General features: G+C 34.9%; 1 protein-coding gene across 3 annotated transcripts in view; it reads right to left on the reverse strand.

The window, feature by feature from the left end:
• The window catches only part of ANKIB1 (ankyrin repeat and IBR domain containing 1), a 135,271-nt gene that overhangs the window by 40,296 nt on the left and 74,721 nt on the right, over positions 1-20,254 (reverse strand). For all 3 annotated transcript variants that reach the window (XM_028525154.2, XM_036010620.1, XM_028525152.2), the window contains exons 5-7: positions 14,828-14,945; positions 7,066-7,274; positions 5,780-5,868 (exon numbers count right to left, since the gene is read on the reverse strand). In XM_028525154.2, coding sequence (XP_028380955.1) covers positions 5,780-5,868; positions 7,066-7,274; positions 14,828-14,945 — 416 coding nt within the window. The remainder of the gene's footprint in view (positions 1-5,779; positions 5,869-7,065; positions 7,275-14,827; positions 14,946-20,254) is intronic.

A 20,254-nucleotide genomic window follows, 5' to 3' on the forward strand; every position in this document is an offset into this window, starting at 1 on the left:
CCATTACACCAAGGTTGCAAGTTCGATCTCTGGCCAGGGCACATACAAGAAGCAACCAATAAATGCAGAAATAAATGGAACAACAAATTGATGTTTCTCTCTCTCTCCCTGCTACCCCCCCCCATCAAAAAAGACTATCCTTTAGGCCAAACTAGTCAAGAAATCTCAGCTTTTATTTTGCTTTAACTTCTCTACAGCATCTGATAGTGCTGAATAGTTCCTTCTTTCAGATTCTTTCTGGCTCCCAGAACTTTTAAGCTTCTTTCCTGGCATTCTTCTTACTTTTGGTTGCTCCTTGTCCATCTCTTTTACTAGTGCCTTTTATTCTCCTGATCACTTATATTTTACCATTCTCTAGAGTTTTCATGCCAAAACTCTTCCCTTCCTATTCCATACAATCTTCTTGGGTGATCTAAATACCCCTAACAGAAACTACCACCTACATGCTAAAGACACTGAAAGCTCAAGCCCAGATCCCCCTTGTCAGTTATAGATCTTAATCACACACATTTTTGTTCACATACCCCAAAGGCATTTGAATTTCAACATGTTTAAAATCTTCGCCTCTGTTTTCAATGTTTTAAACTACACAGGCTCCACAAAACCCTGATATATTCCAATAGAAGGACATTCTATACCTTAGTTACCAGTTAAAAGTTATTTCTATTACTCTGTGTCAGGAAAAACAATTCAGCAGAAGGATGAAGAATTCAGGGCAAATGCTACAGAGTGGCTGTTCTCAAAGTGTGATATGTGGACCTGTGAGGGTTCCTGAGACTTTCCAGGGGATTTATGAGGTCAAAACTACTTCCTCCCTTCCCCCACCCCTTCTCTCTCTTTCCCTATCAGATTTTTTAAAAATCAAATTTATTGGGGTGACACTAGTTAATAAGATCATATACTATTTTCAAAATGGTATTAAGACCCCATTTACTTTTGGTTAAAACTGCTGGTGCCACCCTGGCAGGTTGGCCCAGTTAGTTGGAGCATCGTCCCATCCACCAAAAAGTTGCAGGTTGCATCACCGGTGGAGGTACATACAGGAGGCAACTGATCTCAAATCAATGTGAGAGAAACATCTCACCCCCACCCCCACACGCCCTCTTTCTAAAAATAAAAGAATTAATAAACATATCCTCAGGTGAGAATTAAAAATAGAAACGACTGCTGATGCCATAGCATAAATCATGATGGTGACATTACAACTGTACTAATAGACTTTGTATTCCTCACTACTCCATATTCACAAGTAACAAACAAAACCATGCCTGTTTCATTTAAGAACACCCTTGATAGAGCAATAAGTTATTCATTATTGATTTATTATTTAATTTTATTAAAACTTAGCCCATGAGTATACATACACGTCTTGGGTATTCTGTGCAAAGAAATGGGAAGTACGCATACTGAGCTTCTGCTGCATACCAAAGCAGGAGGGCTGTCTGAAGGAAAGCCCTTAAAATTTGTCAAGTTATAAGTTACCTGCTTGTATCATGGAACACTATTTTTTTTTTGAAAGAGTGACTACAAACAATGATTATTCAGACTTGATTATATGATAAACTACTTCTGAAAATGAATTAAGAAAAAAAGTTGAGGGTATTCGTTGACAATAATAAAATTCAAGCCTTCAAATAATACTTGGAATTTTAAAAAATTCTTATTTGCTATTGTGAGCTTCACAGCTTCCCAATATTTAGAGACTTTTCTGGAAACTGGTATCAACTAATGTGACTTTTTACTATATTTATGTATAGTGTAAAATATGTCAACACTGGAAGATCTGAATAATCCAGTGAACCAATATTTTCCAAATGATGTTACAAAACCATGCAAGAGTAAAAGAGCTATGAAAAGTGCAACACAGACCAATGGATTTTAATGTAAGAGTATGAAAGTCTACTGATGTGGTTTTAGATTTTATACTGCAATTAGCCATTAAGAAACTACTACTACTTGATGGATTTTGATATATATCACCGATTATCCACATTTCTCTGAATATTTCTGTAATTTCATCTGCACATCAGTGTGAGGCCAGATTTTCTTTATATATGTTTGACCAAAACAATACTGTGTAATGAGAATACAGCTGTCTTCTATTAAGCTAGACATTAAAGGGATTTCCAAAAAGGAAGAAAAATACCACTCTTCTGATTTGCTTCCATTTTAAGGGAAGTAGTTATTGTTCATAGTTAATGTTATTTATGTTAACAGACAATGGATTTATTATTTTAAAGTGATTAAAAATATTAATTTTTACAGTGCTTATTTCTAATATAGTATATATGAAAAGGCACTGCCGATATAAACAGAGGCTCTTTAGAATACTCAATAATTTTTTAAGCCTGTAAAGGGATCTTGAGACTAAAAGAGAAGTGCTAATTGTAGAGTTCCTTTTTCACATAAGAGGAATCTCTTCATTTTAGTTATGAAGAGGTTCCCTAGAAAGTTGGACATAATTCATCTTATACAACCATGTGTAGCTTAACAAGGAGGAAGAGTCTGAAGAATGAGTCAACCGATGATTTCATCCTTGTGTGAACATTGTGGAGTGTACTTACCTAAACTTAAATGGTATAACCTATTATATACCTATGCTACATGATAAGCCTATTGCTCCTAGGATACACACCTGTGCAATAAGTAGTACTGAATATTACAAGCAGTTGTAATGAAATGGTAAATATTTGTATGTCTAAGAATAGAAAAGGCACAGTAAAAATACAGCATAAAAGATAAAAAGTGTGCACCTGTGTATGCACACATTGAGGGGAGGGGGCGCTGTGGAGGGAGGTGCCTCTGGAGAGAGAGAGAGAGAGAGAGAGAGAGAGAGAGAGAGACAAGATGTCAGGAGGAGGGAGCGGGGAGAGAGAGGGAAGGAAGTGAGGGGGAAGGAAAGGGAGAGCACAGATCCAAAGAGACCCAGAGAGATGAAGCTTGGCATGAAAATAGTAAGAGGGAGAGGAAGAAGACAGAAGAGAGGGAGGAAAAGGACTGGGAGGAAAGAGATAAAGAGAAATGGAGAAACGGGGAATGAGTCTGTGTGCATACATGCATGTATGCGTGCGCAGCAGGGGGACAGCATGCTACATCTCCTCAACTACTCAAAGCACCCACAGCGAGCAGTAAATCTGACATCATAGTCAGGCTCAGCCTTTCCTTCCAACACAGCAAACAAACTTTTTCTTAAAATCCATGATAATGTTATAGGACCACCTTCATATATTGAATTATGTGGCTCTTCACCGATCAAAACGTGGTTACGTGGAACATGGCTGCAGTCCCCTGACAGGGTGCATGACTTGCTTAGACATAGTTACTATATGAAGATATTTTAAATTTTATTTATTCTAAATGTATCAGAGCAAATTTCATTACCTCTGGGGAATTAAATGACAGAACTGAGAAGACCTCACTGAAGACAGAATTTCTCTGTGAGCCATGCTCTTAATCCTCATTCAAATACAATTTCCACTAAATTTCCAAGCAGAACATGGAGTTAATGAATGTGAGTAAAAGAGAAATCTGGGGCAAACTTCACTTATACTTTTATCTTGTAGATCTGCTTCACAGATTATATCCTAGATAGGTTTCTCTGCTTATTACCATGCTTAGGATAATAATAACTAGCATTTATTGATTGTCCCTGTTCTAAGCATTTTACATATATTAAGTCATTTAACACTAAATTGACAATAATCTATTAAGTACTTACTATTATCATCATTTTATAGATTACAAATTTGAGGCACAAGGCAGTTACCACTTAACTAAATCCACAACCAGTAAGTAGGAGGAAGAATATTCTAGGTTGGATAGAAAACAGTAATTTCCCTTTCATTTAAGCTCTTGGCATAGATGCTTCAAAGCATCTGGTTGGACTGATGAGATAAGGGGGTAGGGAAGTCCAAGGTAAATGGAGAGGTTTTCAAGCTATCTAAGGACCTTTAAAAATTCTTCTTTGCTTCTTGGACAGAGGGGTGTCTTTCCTATATGCCTATGAGATATGAAAAGACTGCAATCAATTTAAAAATGACTTTATCAACATATGAATCACACAACCTGAAACTTGTTTTACTGGTGCTTGATTTGGCAAGAACTGCTTGGCAGGAGTGCGCGGGAAAATTCTAGGTAGGCTGATAAGGTACCCTGGAAAACAATAATTAGATCTTCCAAATTTAAATCTTACCATTAACCTCTCCAGGCTAGTCTGTGAAGAGTATGGGAGATGGTTTTTGTGACAGGAGTTAAATAAGAAAGGTCAAGGAAGTTGAAAAAAATTCAAGTAAATCCCTGGCAGGGGGAGAGGTGTGTGTCTGAGTTTTCACATAAAAACCAAGGTCAACACTAGCAATCCTGGTAGAACCCAGGTAATATTTCCTAATTCAATACAGTTACTAGTTCACTTTGGATTGTGAGCTCTGACCCTGACCAGTTAGTTTAGCTGCATCAACTGTAGTGATTGGATCCCATGTAATTAGACTCTGAGTAGAGTCTAACCTATATTTTAAAATAAACAATCAGGTATTTTTATTTATTTTTTTTAAAAAGCACTATTTTCCCCCCTCTAAATGAAATCTTGCCTCATATTCTGATTTGAGAAAAAAGACAACAAAATGTACGCAAATGAAACTAGAGTGACAGAAAAGAGATCAGTGTTGCCTACAGTTTGAAAGGAGAATGGGGCAGTGAGAGATAAGAGGGAGGCAGAAAAAGAAGGGCTGGAGGGATTTCAAGGAGAAATGAGGAAACTTCGGGGGATGATGGATATAGCCATTATCTTGGTTGTGGTAATGGTTCATGGGTATATATATATGCCAAAGCTAATCAAATTATTTATTTTAAATACGTGGTTTACTGTATGTCAATTACACCCCAACACACTTGTTTAATTTGCTTAAGTTCTTGCTCTCTCACCCAAAGTGGTATTCCCCAGCTCCCTGAACTTGATACTTGGCACTCCATTTAAAAAAATAGCTTGAAAACTTCTAATTTTTAAGATTTCCTTAAATACTAATGACATGCTTTGCTTAGATCATCAATCCGCAGATTTATGTGTCTCCAGAGAAAACATGATGTTGTACTGCTCATTATACTAATTTTCATTTTGTTCATAAACCTCTCCTGAGAAGTGCAACATTAGAGCAAAGTTAATGGATGTGAGAAAGTATAAATATTGGCAAGGTAATAAGAAGGAGAATAAACATGAGAAGCAAAATAAATTTTCCACTTGTAATATATACCCAAGCATGCCTAGCAGAAACATTTAACTAGATAAAAAAGCCTAGATAAAATCTGGAGTGCTTTTATCACATATTTTGAGTGGTCGAATCATTCAACAAACATCAAAATTTGAATTGATTAAAGAGGAATTTTAAACATTCATATTCTTACAGATTTTCAAGGCTATTTGCTTGTTACAAAAAATAGAAAGCATAAAAATAGATTCTTAAAAATTCTTGGGGTATATTAGGTGTAGGCTTGAAATTTATATGTAATATAAATTAAGATACTAAGAAAATGTATTTACATATACCTGCTTTGTTCCATAAACTATCTTACATTAAGCTAAATAACACTAATTACTAAATTAAATAATTTTACTAAATTAATCATGGGAAAATGTTAAAATAAGAAAAATAAAATTCTTCCTTAGTGAAGTATATTTCAGCATAGCTTTGCAATCTACATCATTAAATATTGAAAGCAAACAATTTTATTACCAAATCAGAGTGCTATCATGCAGTAAGAAATACTAAGCTGCATATATACTCACGACTCCCAACATCCTCTACAAAAGTCATGTCCACAGGGCATATCCACTGGGTCTTCAAATACAGAAATACTGCACATACAGATGTCACACTGGAAATTAAGAAGAGCAATGATTTAAACAAAGTCATATGTTAAAGTCATATGTTGGAGAGAGACTAATACATTCATTTGTTCATTAGTTTAAGGCAAAAACACTAGTCTAATAAATATAAAAAATTAATGTTTCAAAGTTATGAGGGTGAGTTAAATTTAGTGAGCCTACCTTTGAATAACAAGTATGCCTACTTCATTTTAAATGATTGTGAGATATAAATATTTCAATGAAAAAGTCAAACTCTTACATTTGAAATTTATGTATTAAATTAATCAGTGAGTATGTATTTAGAAAAGGAAATACAAAAAACAAATCATTACTATCTATTCAGGTCAAGATCAAATTGCCCATTTAAAAATACCCACTTCAATATTATGTCCTTCACCCTATACTCTCCCCAGAAAATCTAGAAAAGCAGAGTATCTGTTTTTTCATCTAGCATCTGTTTTTTCATATGGCAACTCAGGGTATTCAGAGTAGCAATTTAAGGATTTCTACCCAGGGAACTCAATTACAAAGCTCTGTGTCTTCTAAACAACCACTTAGTAGAAGTAAACTTTATAATGTTACAAATACAAATTACAAAAGTAGGAATCTGTTTTCAAAGGAGACCTAGATAAAATCTGGAGTATTTTTATCACATATTTTGAGTGGCTGAATCATTCAACAAACATCAAGATATCCTGTAACAGTACACCAATATATTAACAAATGTTAATAACATTTTTATGGAAATATATCTAGATGACAAACTCCAAAGGCTTTACGAAAACAAATACATGATTATCTAGGTAGTATAAATGTCTTGAAGAAAATATAAAACATGTTTTCATATTCTTGGTTTAAAGTGCCTATCACAGTATCATTTTATAATATTTCAGCATGGTGTTTAAAACCTCCAAGCAGCTACAGTTTTAAGTGGCAATATAGTAGGTGGTTTTTCTAAGCTCTTTTGTGTTTCCTGTTTTGAAATGACAAAAGAAAACCTTTGTTTCTCAGTCTGTAGTTCTGAGATCACAAAAAAATTCTGTGATAACAAATATTTACTGAAGTGTGAGTGAAATAATGGAACCCTTTAAGAAAGGTATAGGGTTTGATTACAAGATTATGGCTAGAGGGTCTATGAAATAATTTTAAATAATTAAAAAGTTAAATACAAAGCTATGGGAAGTACACTGAATAACAAACCATACCAAACTGGTGTCCAAATCCCCAGGAGATAAACTCATTTCATCGGGAGAGGTGACAGAAGAGCGTGTAGTTCTTGGAGTCCTTGGCGAAGGGAGCGTGTCCCAGGCATTATACCCACTCGGCGGCGGGGTTGGCATTTGAACACCTGATCGTTGGCAGCAGTTCTCTGGGTTGGACATCCAAGCTTCAAGTAGTTTCTCCCTGTCCCAGTCTTTAAGAAAAATGGAATGAATATCTCTCAAAAAACAGAATATATGGTGTTTTAAGAGCTTCCTAATTACAAAAGAAAGTGAGGATAAATTAAAGAGATATAGGCCACCCAAGAAAGAACAATTATTTATATAAAGTAGTAATTGCAAATAACTACTCAGGTATGTTAATCCATTAATATTTTTAAACAGAATTTAAACTTTTATAGTCTACCATGGATTACAACCTCACATGTAACAACATAGTTAAAATTTCCAGTCATCTCTACTACTAATAAAAAGAAGTGGTTCACTTTCAGAATTTACTAAATTCTTGTTGGCACAGGTTGAGGTAGCTGTTTTATTCTTTCAAAAAAATATGTAATTTTGCAATTATCCTCACTGGTGTCAAGTGGTAAAATGATTGTACAGCTTACTATAAACATGTTAAAATGCCAATAAACCCTAAAAATCATTTAATAAACAGCTTGAAAGCAGAATGAACTTCTGAAGGGATTATAGTTATAAATAAAATTTTAGTAAATCAAGTATAAATTCTGTATTAAGTGAGCTCCAATCTGACTGAACTACAAAAGATTACCTATCAGCACTTGTAACAGTCAAGTGAAGCATGGTATTATAAAGTCCACAGCCATGAAATCCTAACACTTTAAAATAATAAACCTACATATTTAATTGTCTTGCTAGGTGGTGTTTTACACACATTATTTTATTTATTCTTCCCAACAAATTTTCAGTCACTATTTAGATGAAGTAACCAACACTCAGGGAAATTATATAACCTATCTAGGCTCACACAGATAGTGAAGGATTTGAAACCAATTTCTGTCGCTCCAAAGTGTAATACAATAAAGTACAGGGTAGTACTGCAGGGTAGTGCAGTAGTACTACAGAGTCAATTATTTATCATAGGCTCATTCTATAGAATTTTACAGTTCAAACATGAATGGCTGTAGAAATTTTCTATACAAGACTTTTTTCAATCACGTTAAGTCAACCTACTTGGTGGTTTAAACAGGATAATTATGACTGAGACATTCAATGTCAAGAAAGGGAATGTACTTCCACCTACCATATATGCATAGAAATATAATGGAAAGACATGAGCAATTCTGTAAATTTACAGTATACCAATGTATAAGTCTGGGGAAATGGAAAGTAAGACTGTAGAGATTTGATTACAAAGAGTAAGAAAAATCCAACAACTGAAAAAACCGACATGAGTACATTCCAGAAAATGTTGCTAAATGGACCTCAGTGTTTTGATAGGTCATTACTTAAAAAGTTAAAATTACTTCTCTTAGAAGAGTATAATTATTGACCTGATTGGTGTGGCTTGGTTGGTTAGGCATCATCCTGAAAAACAAAAGGTCATCAGTTTGATTCCTGGTCAGGGCACATGCCTGGGTTGCAGGTTTGGTCCCTGGCTGGGGCACATACAAGAGGCAACTGATATATGTTTCTCACAATGTTTCTCTCCTGCTATTTCTCCCTCCTTCCCTTCTTTCTAAAAATAAATTTAAATAATCTTTTTTAAAAAGTATGATTATTAGCCCTCGCTGGTGTAGCTCAGTGGATTGAGCACGGGCTGCAAACCAAAGCATTGCAGGTTCGATTCCCAGTCAGGGCACATGCCTGGGTTGCAGGCCACGGCCCCCAGCAACTGCACATTGATGTTTTTCTCTCTCTCCCTCCCTCCCCTCTCTAAAAATAAATAAATAAACTCTTTAAAAAAATGATGGAGATTTAAAATTTTTAAAAAAATTTAAAAAAGTATGAGTATTTTTCAAAAGTCTCTATTATGTAACTTAAAATTTTTTAAAGATTTATTTACTTTTAGAAAGAGGGGAAGAGAGCAAGAAAGAGAGGGAGAGAACTATCAATGTGTGAGAGATCAATCAGTTACCTCTCACATGCCCCCAACTGGGGACCTGGCCCACAACCCAAACATGTGCCCTGACCAGGAATCAAACCCGGGACCTTTGGGTTCACAGGCCAGTGCTCAAACCACTGAGCCACACCAGCCAGGCTATTATGTCTTCAAAAAAATATATTGATTTTAGAGGGAGTAGGAGGGAGGGAAGGTGGGAGGGAGAAAGAAATACTGATTTGTTGTTCCATTTCTTGAGGCATTTATTGGTTGATTCTTGTATGTGTGCCCTGACCAGATCCAACTGCAACCTTAGTGTATCAGGATGACACTCTGCCTGAACTACCTGTCCAGGGCTCCATTAGTTCACCTTTAAATATCACTTTAATAAAGGAATAAAATAAGAACTACTATAATTCATATACAGAGATATTAAATATGCTAAATTTTAGTCTTATCTACTAGCAAAATTTCTGTTTGGTTTCCATCACATCATTCATTTAGCAAATCCTTACTGAATACCTTCTATGAGCCATGCATTGTGTCAGGCAGTAGGAATACAATGGAAGGAGAAACAGGCACGATCCTGCCTTCATGGAACTTATACTCTAATAAGAAGGAACACATCAAGTAAATTCAACGTATTTAAAAAACAATCATCAATGTCAGAAGAGACATGAAGGAGAAAGAAGTAGAGAATCCTAGTCAGGGAGGTCAGAGAAGGTGACTCTGGAAAAATGGCCTGGAGTAGACATCTGAAGGACTTAATTAGATAACAAGGAGAGGGCAAGACATTCTAGAATGGTGGTACACAGCATGTCCAAAGCCTTTCAGTGGCATCCTCATGAGATTAATAAAGTCAATGTACCTGGGGCATGGACACCAAATAGAAGCACTGTGTGTGATGGGGTTGAATGGGTCATGCAAGACTTTATTTAATTACACTGCTACTATTAGTTTAGGAATGACAGGAAGTCAATGAAAAGTTGGGCATTGGGTTAGAAACAACAGGTTTTCACAATTGCATTTGAAAAGATGAGTCTGACTACAGTATGGAAAACAAACAGATGAAGAAATTGGATAGGGCAAGAATGGATGACCAGAGGACAGGCAACTGGGTAGTACAAGTGAAAGACGATGGCAGCTAGGGTGAGGTGGTTGGCTGTAGTAGAGACAAAGAGAAAAGGAGAAGTTTACAATTTGAGAGGTGAAACCAACAATTTTGTAAAAATAAGACATAGGGTTGAAAGGAGAGGAAATGTCAAAGTTAGTGTCCCAGGCTTAATTGGTTGGCTGGTGCTGCCATCTATGCAAATAGGAAACACCAAAGAATCAGCTATAGGTGGGAGAGCGTGATTTTTCGTCTTAGGCATGATGAGTTTAAGGTGCTTTTGAGATACTCAAGATGTGTTTCTTTTTAAATTTATTTTAAATTAAATTTATTGCAGTGACATTGGTTAATAAAATCACATAGGTTTCAAGTGCACGACTCTATGGTACATCATCTGTACATTGCAATTTGTGCCCACCGCCCAATGACAAATCTTCCCCGCTTTTAAATGGGCAGTTGAATATGAGGGTATATCTTGCATAAAAAAGGTCTAATTCAGAGGGAGAAATCTATACTTATAGAAGCCCTGGGAGAAGATACCATTTTGTAAGGAGAAAGTAGAGTGAGAAGTTGTGGACTTCTGATGTTTAATTGTCAATAAAAGATCATGAGCCTCCAACAGAGCTTTAAAAATACTTCAATATAAGTTTACTCTAAGCACAAGCAAAATTAGCCTTGGTCTCAGATTTTGTACATTTTACTTATTTTCTCATTAGGTAGTATTCAATTACATAAGTTACCTTTATTACTGAGGAAATGCTCAGAGAATGACCTTTGTATTCTTAAGAGAGTCCTCCTTAAAATTCAATTACTACTTAGCAAATACTGCCAAACATTTTTGTCTTCTGCTTAATCAAGATCAACTTCATTACTTTGGGACTAAATTTGACAATAGATAATATAATCTTCAAATCTATTTTTCCTATTTAAAGCTGAATGAATGTTACCAAGGATACAATCTATAAATCTTCCAAATAGTTCAGTTTAATAGCTCTGAAACAGAGCCTGTCCTGGTATTGAAAGCAATTAGTATAAATTATAGCTCTGTACACTCTCATTTTATTCACTAACATCATTTATTTTGGTATATCTTACTTAATTATCAAATGTTACTGATATTAACTAAACAAAGATGTCCACTTGAAACCTGTATTAGCCTTTATTTTATGCCTTAAGAGGGAAATGAAATATAGAACTCTTAAGTTATCCAGAAACTTATCACAGAATAGACAAATGCTAAGTAGGAAAAAATCAATTAGATATCACTTTATTTGAATCGACACCTATTATGTGAAAGAAATAACTTAAAGAAATATCAAGTGTAAAAATGGATTTGATCATTTAATAACCATTGATGATATAATGTGTAAACAAATAGAGATAAAAATGTTTCTTTTAATTACAATGATATTACTGGTAAAGTTAACCTTAGATTCTATATAATACTGTAACTTAAAATTATGATATATTATCTAACTGAATGTACATACCTATGGCTGTAGTACATAAAAATGCTATGGTGTAAAACTGCTGCTTACTGTTAAGTGTGGCCATATGTCTGCATTGTGACCAAGGGAATATGTTGAGGAGTGTTGTATGCCACATACAAGACTGGCTCAAAAACTTCCAAGTTTATTTCTCCATGCACTTCCCTCTTTTTGACTGGCTGGCTGGCTGGAATGGAGATGTAATCCCCAGGAGATAACTCTCAGAAACCCGCTTTGGGTAAGATGCAGAGTCTCAATCAGTGAGGGCCCTTGAATAAATGTAAGGAACAGAGTCCCTGTCCCACTCCTAATCATAGACAGAAACATTTGTATTATTACATGATTAATAAATGTTTACTGTATTTGAACTTACATTTCTATTTCAGCAGTTAGCCTACCCTAACTATACAACCATCACGTCACAGCTCCACACTGATGGACAGCTTCTACTTTTCTGCCAGCTCTACATTATATTTAAATGTACTCTCTGTATTTAAAAGCTCAAGGATATACCTCCTGGTGTTGTGAAACTTACCCTAAAGAAATACAATTTGAGGTATTCTGCATTTTTTTACAAGTTTAAATATAATGACTGTTAAGCATTCTTACTGGCTAAAAAGAAAATATTTCATCTTTTTTTTTAATTTTATTTTAATCATTGTTCAAATACAGTTTTCTCCTTTTTACTCCCAATCCAGTCCCCCCTCCCACCCTCCCCACTTCCCTCCCATTACCACAAAATATTTCATCTTTAAATTCCATTATTTTAGTCCTGGCTGGTGTGACTCAGTAGATTGAGTGCCAGCCTGAAAACCAAAGAGTCCTGGGTTTAGTTCCCAGTCAGGGCACATGCCTGAGTTGCAGGTCAGATCCCCAGTAGAGGGCACATGAGAGGCAACCACACATTGATGTTTCTCTCCCTCTCTTTCTCCCTTGCCCTCTCTCTAAAAATAAACAAAATCTTTCAAAAAAATTCTATTATTTAAAACGCTATTCTGGATTTCTAATTTTCATTTTTGACTCAGGTCTAAAATTTTTTCGAAGGATTCACTTCAACTTTATAAAGATGACAATGGAGAAATGTAATTTTATAATAAAAAGATGAACTTTTAAAAAATGTAAAAGTAACATTTAGGTATATTATCTATTCATTCTATTACTATTTCTGAAGACAATATATGTCAGATATTATAAAAATAAAAAGAAATAAAAGTTGCCTACGAAGAGCTCCTAAGTTAATAGAGAGGAAAAGCAACAATATTATCACAATATTGTATTCTAAGTGTATGACTCATATATGCACGGGATCTAATGGGAATAGACAGGGAGGGTCTCAGTGCAGACTTGGAACCAAATAAGCAGTAACAGTTTCCTGAAAGAGGTGATTTCTAAAGACAAGGGCAGGTAAATAAAGAAATGGGCAGACTAACAGGCCAGTAAAGAAGCCTGGGTCATGAAGGTCTGCTAGGGAGTTTGGGTGATGGTAAGTCTGTGGAAAGCCAGTGAAGGGTTTTTCAGCAGGGAAAATTTCATTAAAAAACAGTCTAATAGCAATAAGAAAAATTAATAGGGCGAAAGAGAAAAGGAAACATTGGAAACCAAGATTTGGGAGACTACAGTTAAATGAGCAATAATGACAGCCTGAATTTAAGTTGGTGGCAGTGGGAATAGGTACAACTAGGGAAAGTGGGAGAAGGATGAGAGATACTTAGGAAGAGAAATGAGAAGACCGGAGCCAAATGCACTAGAAATGGAGGAGTCAAGTGTGACTCTAGTTTTTGGCTGGGTAATTAGATGAATTTTGGTGCCCATGTATCAGACAGTGAGAGAAATGAGTTCAGGTATAGACTTCCTTAAATTGAGGAGAAAAATGTTAAACAGACATTTAGAAATACAGCCTCAAATACCTTATTAAGGTCAGGTTGTAGATATACTCTGCTGTTCAAGTGGTATTCGAAACCACTGGTTTCATTAGTTAAATGTGTGAGGCTATGTTTCTCAGAGAGAGCTCACTCAGTAGGCTTGTTTACAACACCTTTGTTTATGCCTTATCCCCACCTAATGACTTAAGACTCTCTGGAATTAATCCTACGAATCTCTGGTTAGTTTCCCAGGCAATTCTTACTTACACTAAAACTTGAGACTCGCTAGTATATAAAGTGGAAAAGAGTGTCAAGTACAGAACCCCCAAAAATATCAATATTAAAGACAGCAATTCTGGAGGGTTATATACCAGCTTATTCACAGTGGTGATCAATGGATGATGAAATATGGGTTTTAAATTTTCTTCTGATTAACAGATCATATGAAGAGTTATGGAAGTCGACATTCCATTTTAGTATAGATGTGATTAAGATTTATAGTTCACATAGACAGGTAAGCCTTAAAATGACTGGACCTTTCTCTTTTTAAGAGTAATTTTTAAATCAGAAAAAAAATTGTCTTTGAAATAAGCCAAATGTCAAATATCAAGTGTGCAACGAGAAGGTCCATCTCGGCAGGTGACAACTCCCAGAATGACTATGTAAGTGTCAGAATTTACAACAAGCTGAATACTTTTCCTAAAGTAATGTCCTCAAAACAACAAACAAACAAACAAACAAACAAACCTTAAGAGGGATAGTATATTGTGTTGACTCTACAATTTTACTTTGTGCATTTCATGGTGAGAAACCGCTTTTACATAAAATAAATTGGTAATAGTAATAACACAATTGTTATGTATTTAATTGACTTTAGTAAAAAATGTTAAAACCAGGACTAGGACTATGGATTCCAATTCTCAAATCTGCTAAAATCAGACAGATTTCTACAATTAGATAATTTGTAAGTTGATTTAGTAGCTTGATTTTTAAGTAGAAAGTTCCTATTTCTCCCCTATGATTTATAGTCAGTTTAAACTTCAAACTACAAAATATTATGAAGATACTGGGTACTGTACAGTAAACACTGCCCCCCAAAACAAGATCAGGCTTGTTTAACAAACTACTTTGTTCTATAGTAAGATCATAAAGTAGCCATTTTTTTCACTCTGAGAAGTTTCAAAAGGCGCCCATGTTATCAGAAGCATGACATCTGTCTTATTACCATGAGCTCGAAGTAAAGCTTCAGCAGTGAAGAGTGGAGCCTGAAGCATGTCTGCTGTTTCCACAATAAGCATATCCTTCAATCTACGAAGATCCTGAGGCCTTAATCCTTCATATGGCTTTCAAAAGAAGGGAAACAAAGTTAAATTGGCTGTTATACTCTTAGGGAGTTCTAAATGCCTGTATGCAAATAAAATATTACCATTTCTTTAAGCTTTCAGCTTCAGTTTGGTTATTGATATTCAAAAGATTCTGTATGTTCCAATATCATGGACTTCAAACTACTATTTCACAAGCCTTTTTTAAACTGGAAAGCTGATTCCAGGGCATTTTAAAATAAAAGTATCATACTATAATAACAAAACCATTTTACTTTACAGTTTTGAAAATTTGGATAACAAAACCCCCCCCTATAATCCCACCACTGAGCAATAATCATAATTAAAGTTTTCAAGTATATTTATCCAGTCTTTTTTGCAGACCAACTGTATGTGAATATATGTGAGCTCACTTAGGCAGTTTTAATCATTGAACCACCAAGCATTTACACTTATTAAGATCCAATTTAGATTGCTAGTGGGATTGTATAAGACCTATGACTGTATTTTGCCGTGTATAATGTGCACCCACATTTTTGGCTCAAACTTTCAGGAAAAAGTCTTTCATTTTAATTTTTTATTCTGATTTATTTATTTATATTTAGAAACAAAACTGATTATCGCATTCCAAGGTATTATTTTGCATACAGATATCATTACTGTTTTCTAGAGTTATACTTTTACCACATAAGCAATAAGTAAAAAAATTAAAAACATTTATACAGATACGGAATTAGAACTACCCATGTATAATGCACATTCTTATTTTTCCATCAAAAATTTGGCCAAAAAAGTGCACATTATATGTGATGAAATGTGGTAATTAACTTGGAGAGAATTAACTATGCCATACTATTCAGACTTCTTACAGATAAACATATTATTTTCAATGTTTATTCAAGTGTTCATTAATGCTGTTTAGTTTTCATATAGGTAATATATCAACTCAGGTTTTTTGTTCTTTTATCATCCTTTATCTTTTTTTTTGCTTTTACAGAAAACATAAAAATAAAATCACATATCTCACTACTCATAAATAATGATTGATAACATTTAGACCTTACTTGTTTCAAGTCCTTTTAAAAAACAAAATGAAACAAAAGAAGCAAAAACCTCATAATCTGTGACATTTCCCCATTACATTTCCCCAATTTTCCTCATCCTTGCTCATGAATTTGATTTACAGCTCTCATAATATTATGGCATATCATTATACATATATCATTAGGCAATATGCTTTTCTTTATTTTCATTCAATATTGTGTTTTCATTATGAATATTGATGTACATATCTATTTCAATCCTTTGAGCAGTTATGCTTACTGCATGCAGTTACACATAGAACTAACGGCCACAGCTTCAAAAGCAGCAGAAATTCCCAAGTACTTATCAGAAAAACAACCACTGAGGATGTCCTCTGGTAGCATCTACCACGGTCTCCAGAGACATCTGGGCGATTAGTAAATTCATCCTTTGCAGTTGACTTACAGGCATTTTAGAATTAGATTTTATCTCTTCTTGCTTTGTTTTTTTGGTATCATGGAAACCATTTAATCAATTCTTAGTTAACCCTGTAAAATTGGGACTCTTATTCACCAGGAATAATTTCTCAGCTGACACAAGTTTCTTAATCCTTAGATGTATTCTGGCAGGAACGCGTATGTAAGCAATATTAATGACAGAAAAGAGTAACACATTTGACTACATAAATATCTGCCAAAATTTAAACATAAAAATTGCATTACTTTTTAAAAGTGGCCAAGGCTAAAAGAGAGAGAGAAAGACAGACACTCAGTTGTGGTAAGGTTGCAGTGAGGTGGCCCTCCAATACACTGTGGGTAAAAATAAAAATCGGTACATCATTTAACAACCAAACATGCATCATGAGTCTTTTATACAGTCATCTTTTGACCCAATGATTTTACTTGTAGGTATATATCCTAAGGTAGAATCATAAATGTGGGCAAAATTGGTTGTTAGCCATGTTTGCTATAAAACTGACAAAATGAAAAGTAACCCAAAGGTACGTTAAAGGAGTTATAGGACATCTACAAATTAGAACAGTCACCAGTCATTCAAAATGATTCCCATGATGATTCTGTCAATATCAAGAAATGTTAAGGAAAAAAACCCTTACAAGATATAAGATATAAAATAACATTCCAGTGATGAAAAATGGAAAGCAATCCTGAACAATGTTAAAAGGATTATTTATACGTGGTAGAATAATAAACATTTAAATTCTTCATTCTGCTTCTTTTTATACAGAACATGTTTTGCGGGAAAAAAATAATTAAAAAATAAAAGAAAAATCACTGCGGATATTAAAGAGCTTTCAATGGTGGCACTGCCCATACTCGATCAGTCTGCAGTGTTATTCCTTTTAAAAAATGATAGTGAAAACTGATGCAATACACAGTTCATATGACACTACATTAACAGCCTACTGCACCTTGTATGTGTTCAGCTATACTGCCACAAACCTCTACATATACAGATGTCATGTGAACTCAACTAGAAAAAAATGTAAACTAAATGATTCTGTATAGGGGGAACATTAACAACCAAAGAAAAAAGTTGCAATTGAATCCAAACTTTCATTTGAAAGGCCCCCCAAACCATCATGTAAAGTTTGCTTTTAAGCTAATTCATGAACTACACTTTCTCCTGCAAAAACGTAACAAGTCCTTTTATGGTTAAATTTGTAGTACTCACTCTAGTATAGAAATTATACACGACATATAACACTGCTTCTAGGAAATGAGTTCCAAATTCAGACTTGAGATTCCAGGTACCTCTCCCAAATCAGCAAAAGGGTGAATATTTCGTGATTATTTCTAGTGGTGGCAACTGGGTATTTCCTGGTATTGTTTTGTAAATATTCTTTTTTTTTAGAAAAGCCATCATTCTACCCCACTTATGTTGAGTAAAAGAAGATTTACCTTCAGAAATATTAACAAAGGGATAATATAAAGCAATCTGCATAGATTAAGTTTCTTTAAAATTCAGTTTCAAACTTATATAGGTTACACTGAAAGAAAAATAGTTCTTGAAGGAGAAAGACATACAGCCTTCATGAACACGCAAGATATTCACTCTGAATCTCTGTAACAGAACTATAATTAGGTCTTGTGAAGCATTTCAATACATCCCTCAGTCCCAAGTGGGCACTAGCCCTTTCTTCTGCAGGAAGGATTAAAATGAAGGTGCCTTTCTCTTTCCTGTGCAAAGATAAACTGGTTCTATTTTCAGATTAAACACAAACCAGAAATAACCTTCAAAGTAATAAGTCCTGATACAAAGAAAGAAAAATGAAACTAATTTAAAAAGAGACAGTGAGGATGAAAGTGGCTCCTTTGCATCAGTATCTACTACTGCTACCAAATAACACTAAAGAAATGTGAAACAGCCTAACATACAAGCTGTACCACTTGAATACCATGTATAAAGTGACACTATCTTCAAAAACTGTTTCAGAAAAGACTACGACAAAGGAGCTATGAAAGAAGTATTTGTTTTTATTTTTTCTCACAATGAAAACAGCTTTCCCCTTGATTACACAGGTAAAATATGTTCACTGTTAAAAAATGGAAAAAAATCAAAATGAGTACTTATTCACCCAAATATATCAGTAATTGTTAGAAATCTAAAGAAAGGCACTCGGGGAAAGGAGAGGATGTTCCCAATTTCTTTTAATACCAATCTTTCTTTAACCGATTCATGAGCTTAGCCTGGGAAAGAGGGGGAAAAATAGCTCAAGTCTTTAGGATTCGCAGACCCTTTCCTTCTCAGTTTCCCTGCTTCTTACTCAGCTCTTCTCATCTGGGGATCAAGATCTAGGCTTTCCAGATCTGTACTTTGACTTACTAAGAGGAAGGCAGGTAGCTGCTCACACAAAGTTAAACCTTAGGCTAACTGGAGTAGTCAGCTAAGCATAGTCCAGCACATGGGTTTCCTACCAGAAAAAAAGCCTTGAGCTTTCCTGAGCTCTAGATTGGGAGGGGGATGGGGAGTCTTTAGATGACTTTAATAGCAGCACAATGCTGTTTCCCGTTCATTTACCCAAATGTAATTGTGCTACCCTCCTATACAGCTGGTTCTTTACTAGTCCCAATAGTAGAAGTCGTAAGAATCAGGCTCAGCTCACTTTGACCCTGACAGGTCATTCCATTATTTTCTGGTTTAACTTCCTCACTTAAAAAAAGAAGTGGTTATGCCCTGTCTGGATAGCTCAGTTAGCACATTGTCCCAATGAGCCAATGTTGCAGGTTTGATGCAGGTCAGGGCACCTACAGGAGTCAACCAATGAATGCATAAATAAGTGCAACAATAAACTGTTGTTTTTCTCTCAAATCAATTTAAAAAAAGAAAAAAAGAGAAGAAGGGGTCCTAAATATCATTTCAAGGTTACTAAGTGAATTCAGCAACCACATGAAAGTGCTTAGGACATCAGCACTCTATGTGTATTTACTCTGAATAATCACTCCCATCAAACAACCCAACTGAAGAAATACAAAAGATAAAGAAATGTAAATCTTTTAATTCCAAGAAACGCAGTTCTTTTCCCCATTCTGGAGAGTACAGCAGCTCAAAAACTGCTGTGAATTCACAGGAAAGAAAAAATAAGTAATACAATTAAACACAAAAAAAGTTATATAATTTCTTTTAGAATCAAGCTAGCACTGAACATCAAATCAGAATCACTGGGGAGAAAAAAAATTATTGTGCCTTCTAATTTCTTTATTTAAGAATATCTAGCCTTGGCCAGATGGCTCAGTTTGTTGAAGTGCCATCCAGACACACCGAGCTGCATGTTAAATTCTGGGTCAGGGCACATACAGGAACCAACCAATGAATGCGTAAGTAAGTGGAACAACAAATCGGCATCTCTCTCTCTCCCCTCCTTCCTCTCTCTCTAAAATCAATTTTAAAAAAAGAAAGAAAAAAAGAAAAAGAAGTTTCTATTGGTGCCCACTATGTATCAGTGTGTTAAGACACTGAAAATACTCTGTTGAATAAAGCAGTTATGGCTCTGGACCTTGTGGAATTGACAATCTAACAGGAGAGAAAGGTAATAAATAAGTAAACAAATACACAAAACAAAATAATTATAGTGCGTAATAAGTGCTAAGAAGGATGAATAGGATATCATAGTAAAGAAAAATGGAAGGAGAGGGACTTATTTTAGAAAAAATGATTAAAGACTGCCTGTCTGAAGAAGTGATATTGAGCTAGCCAAGAGACATGGGAAACAAAATATAAAAGTCCTGATGTAGGTATGATAACAGAGCAAAGCATGCTAGGAGAAAAAGTCTGAGATAATGTTGAAG

Source organism: Phyllostomus discolor, chromosome 10 (genome assembly GCF_004126475.2).
Source record: "Phyllostomus discolor isolate MPI-MPIP mPhyDis1 chromosome 10, mPhyDis1.pri.v3, whole genome shotgun sequence".
In the NCBI taxonomy this organism is placed as follows: domain Eukaryota; kingdom Metazoa; phylum Chordata; class Mammalia; order Chiroptera; family Phyllostomidae; genus Phyllostomus; species Phyllostomus discolor.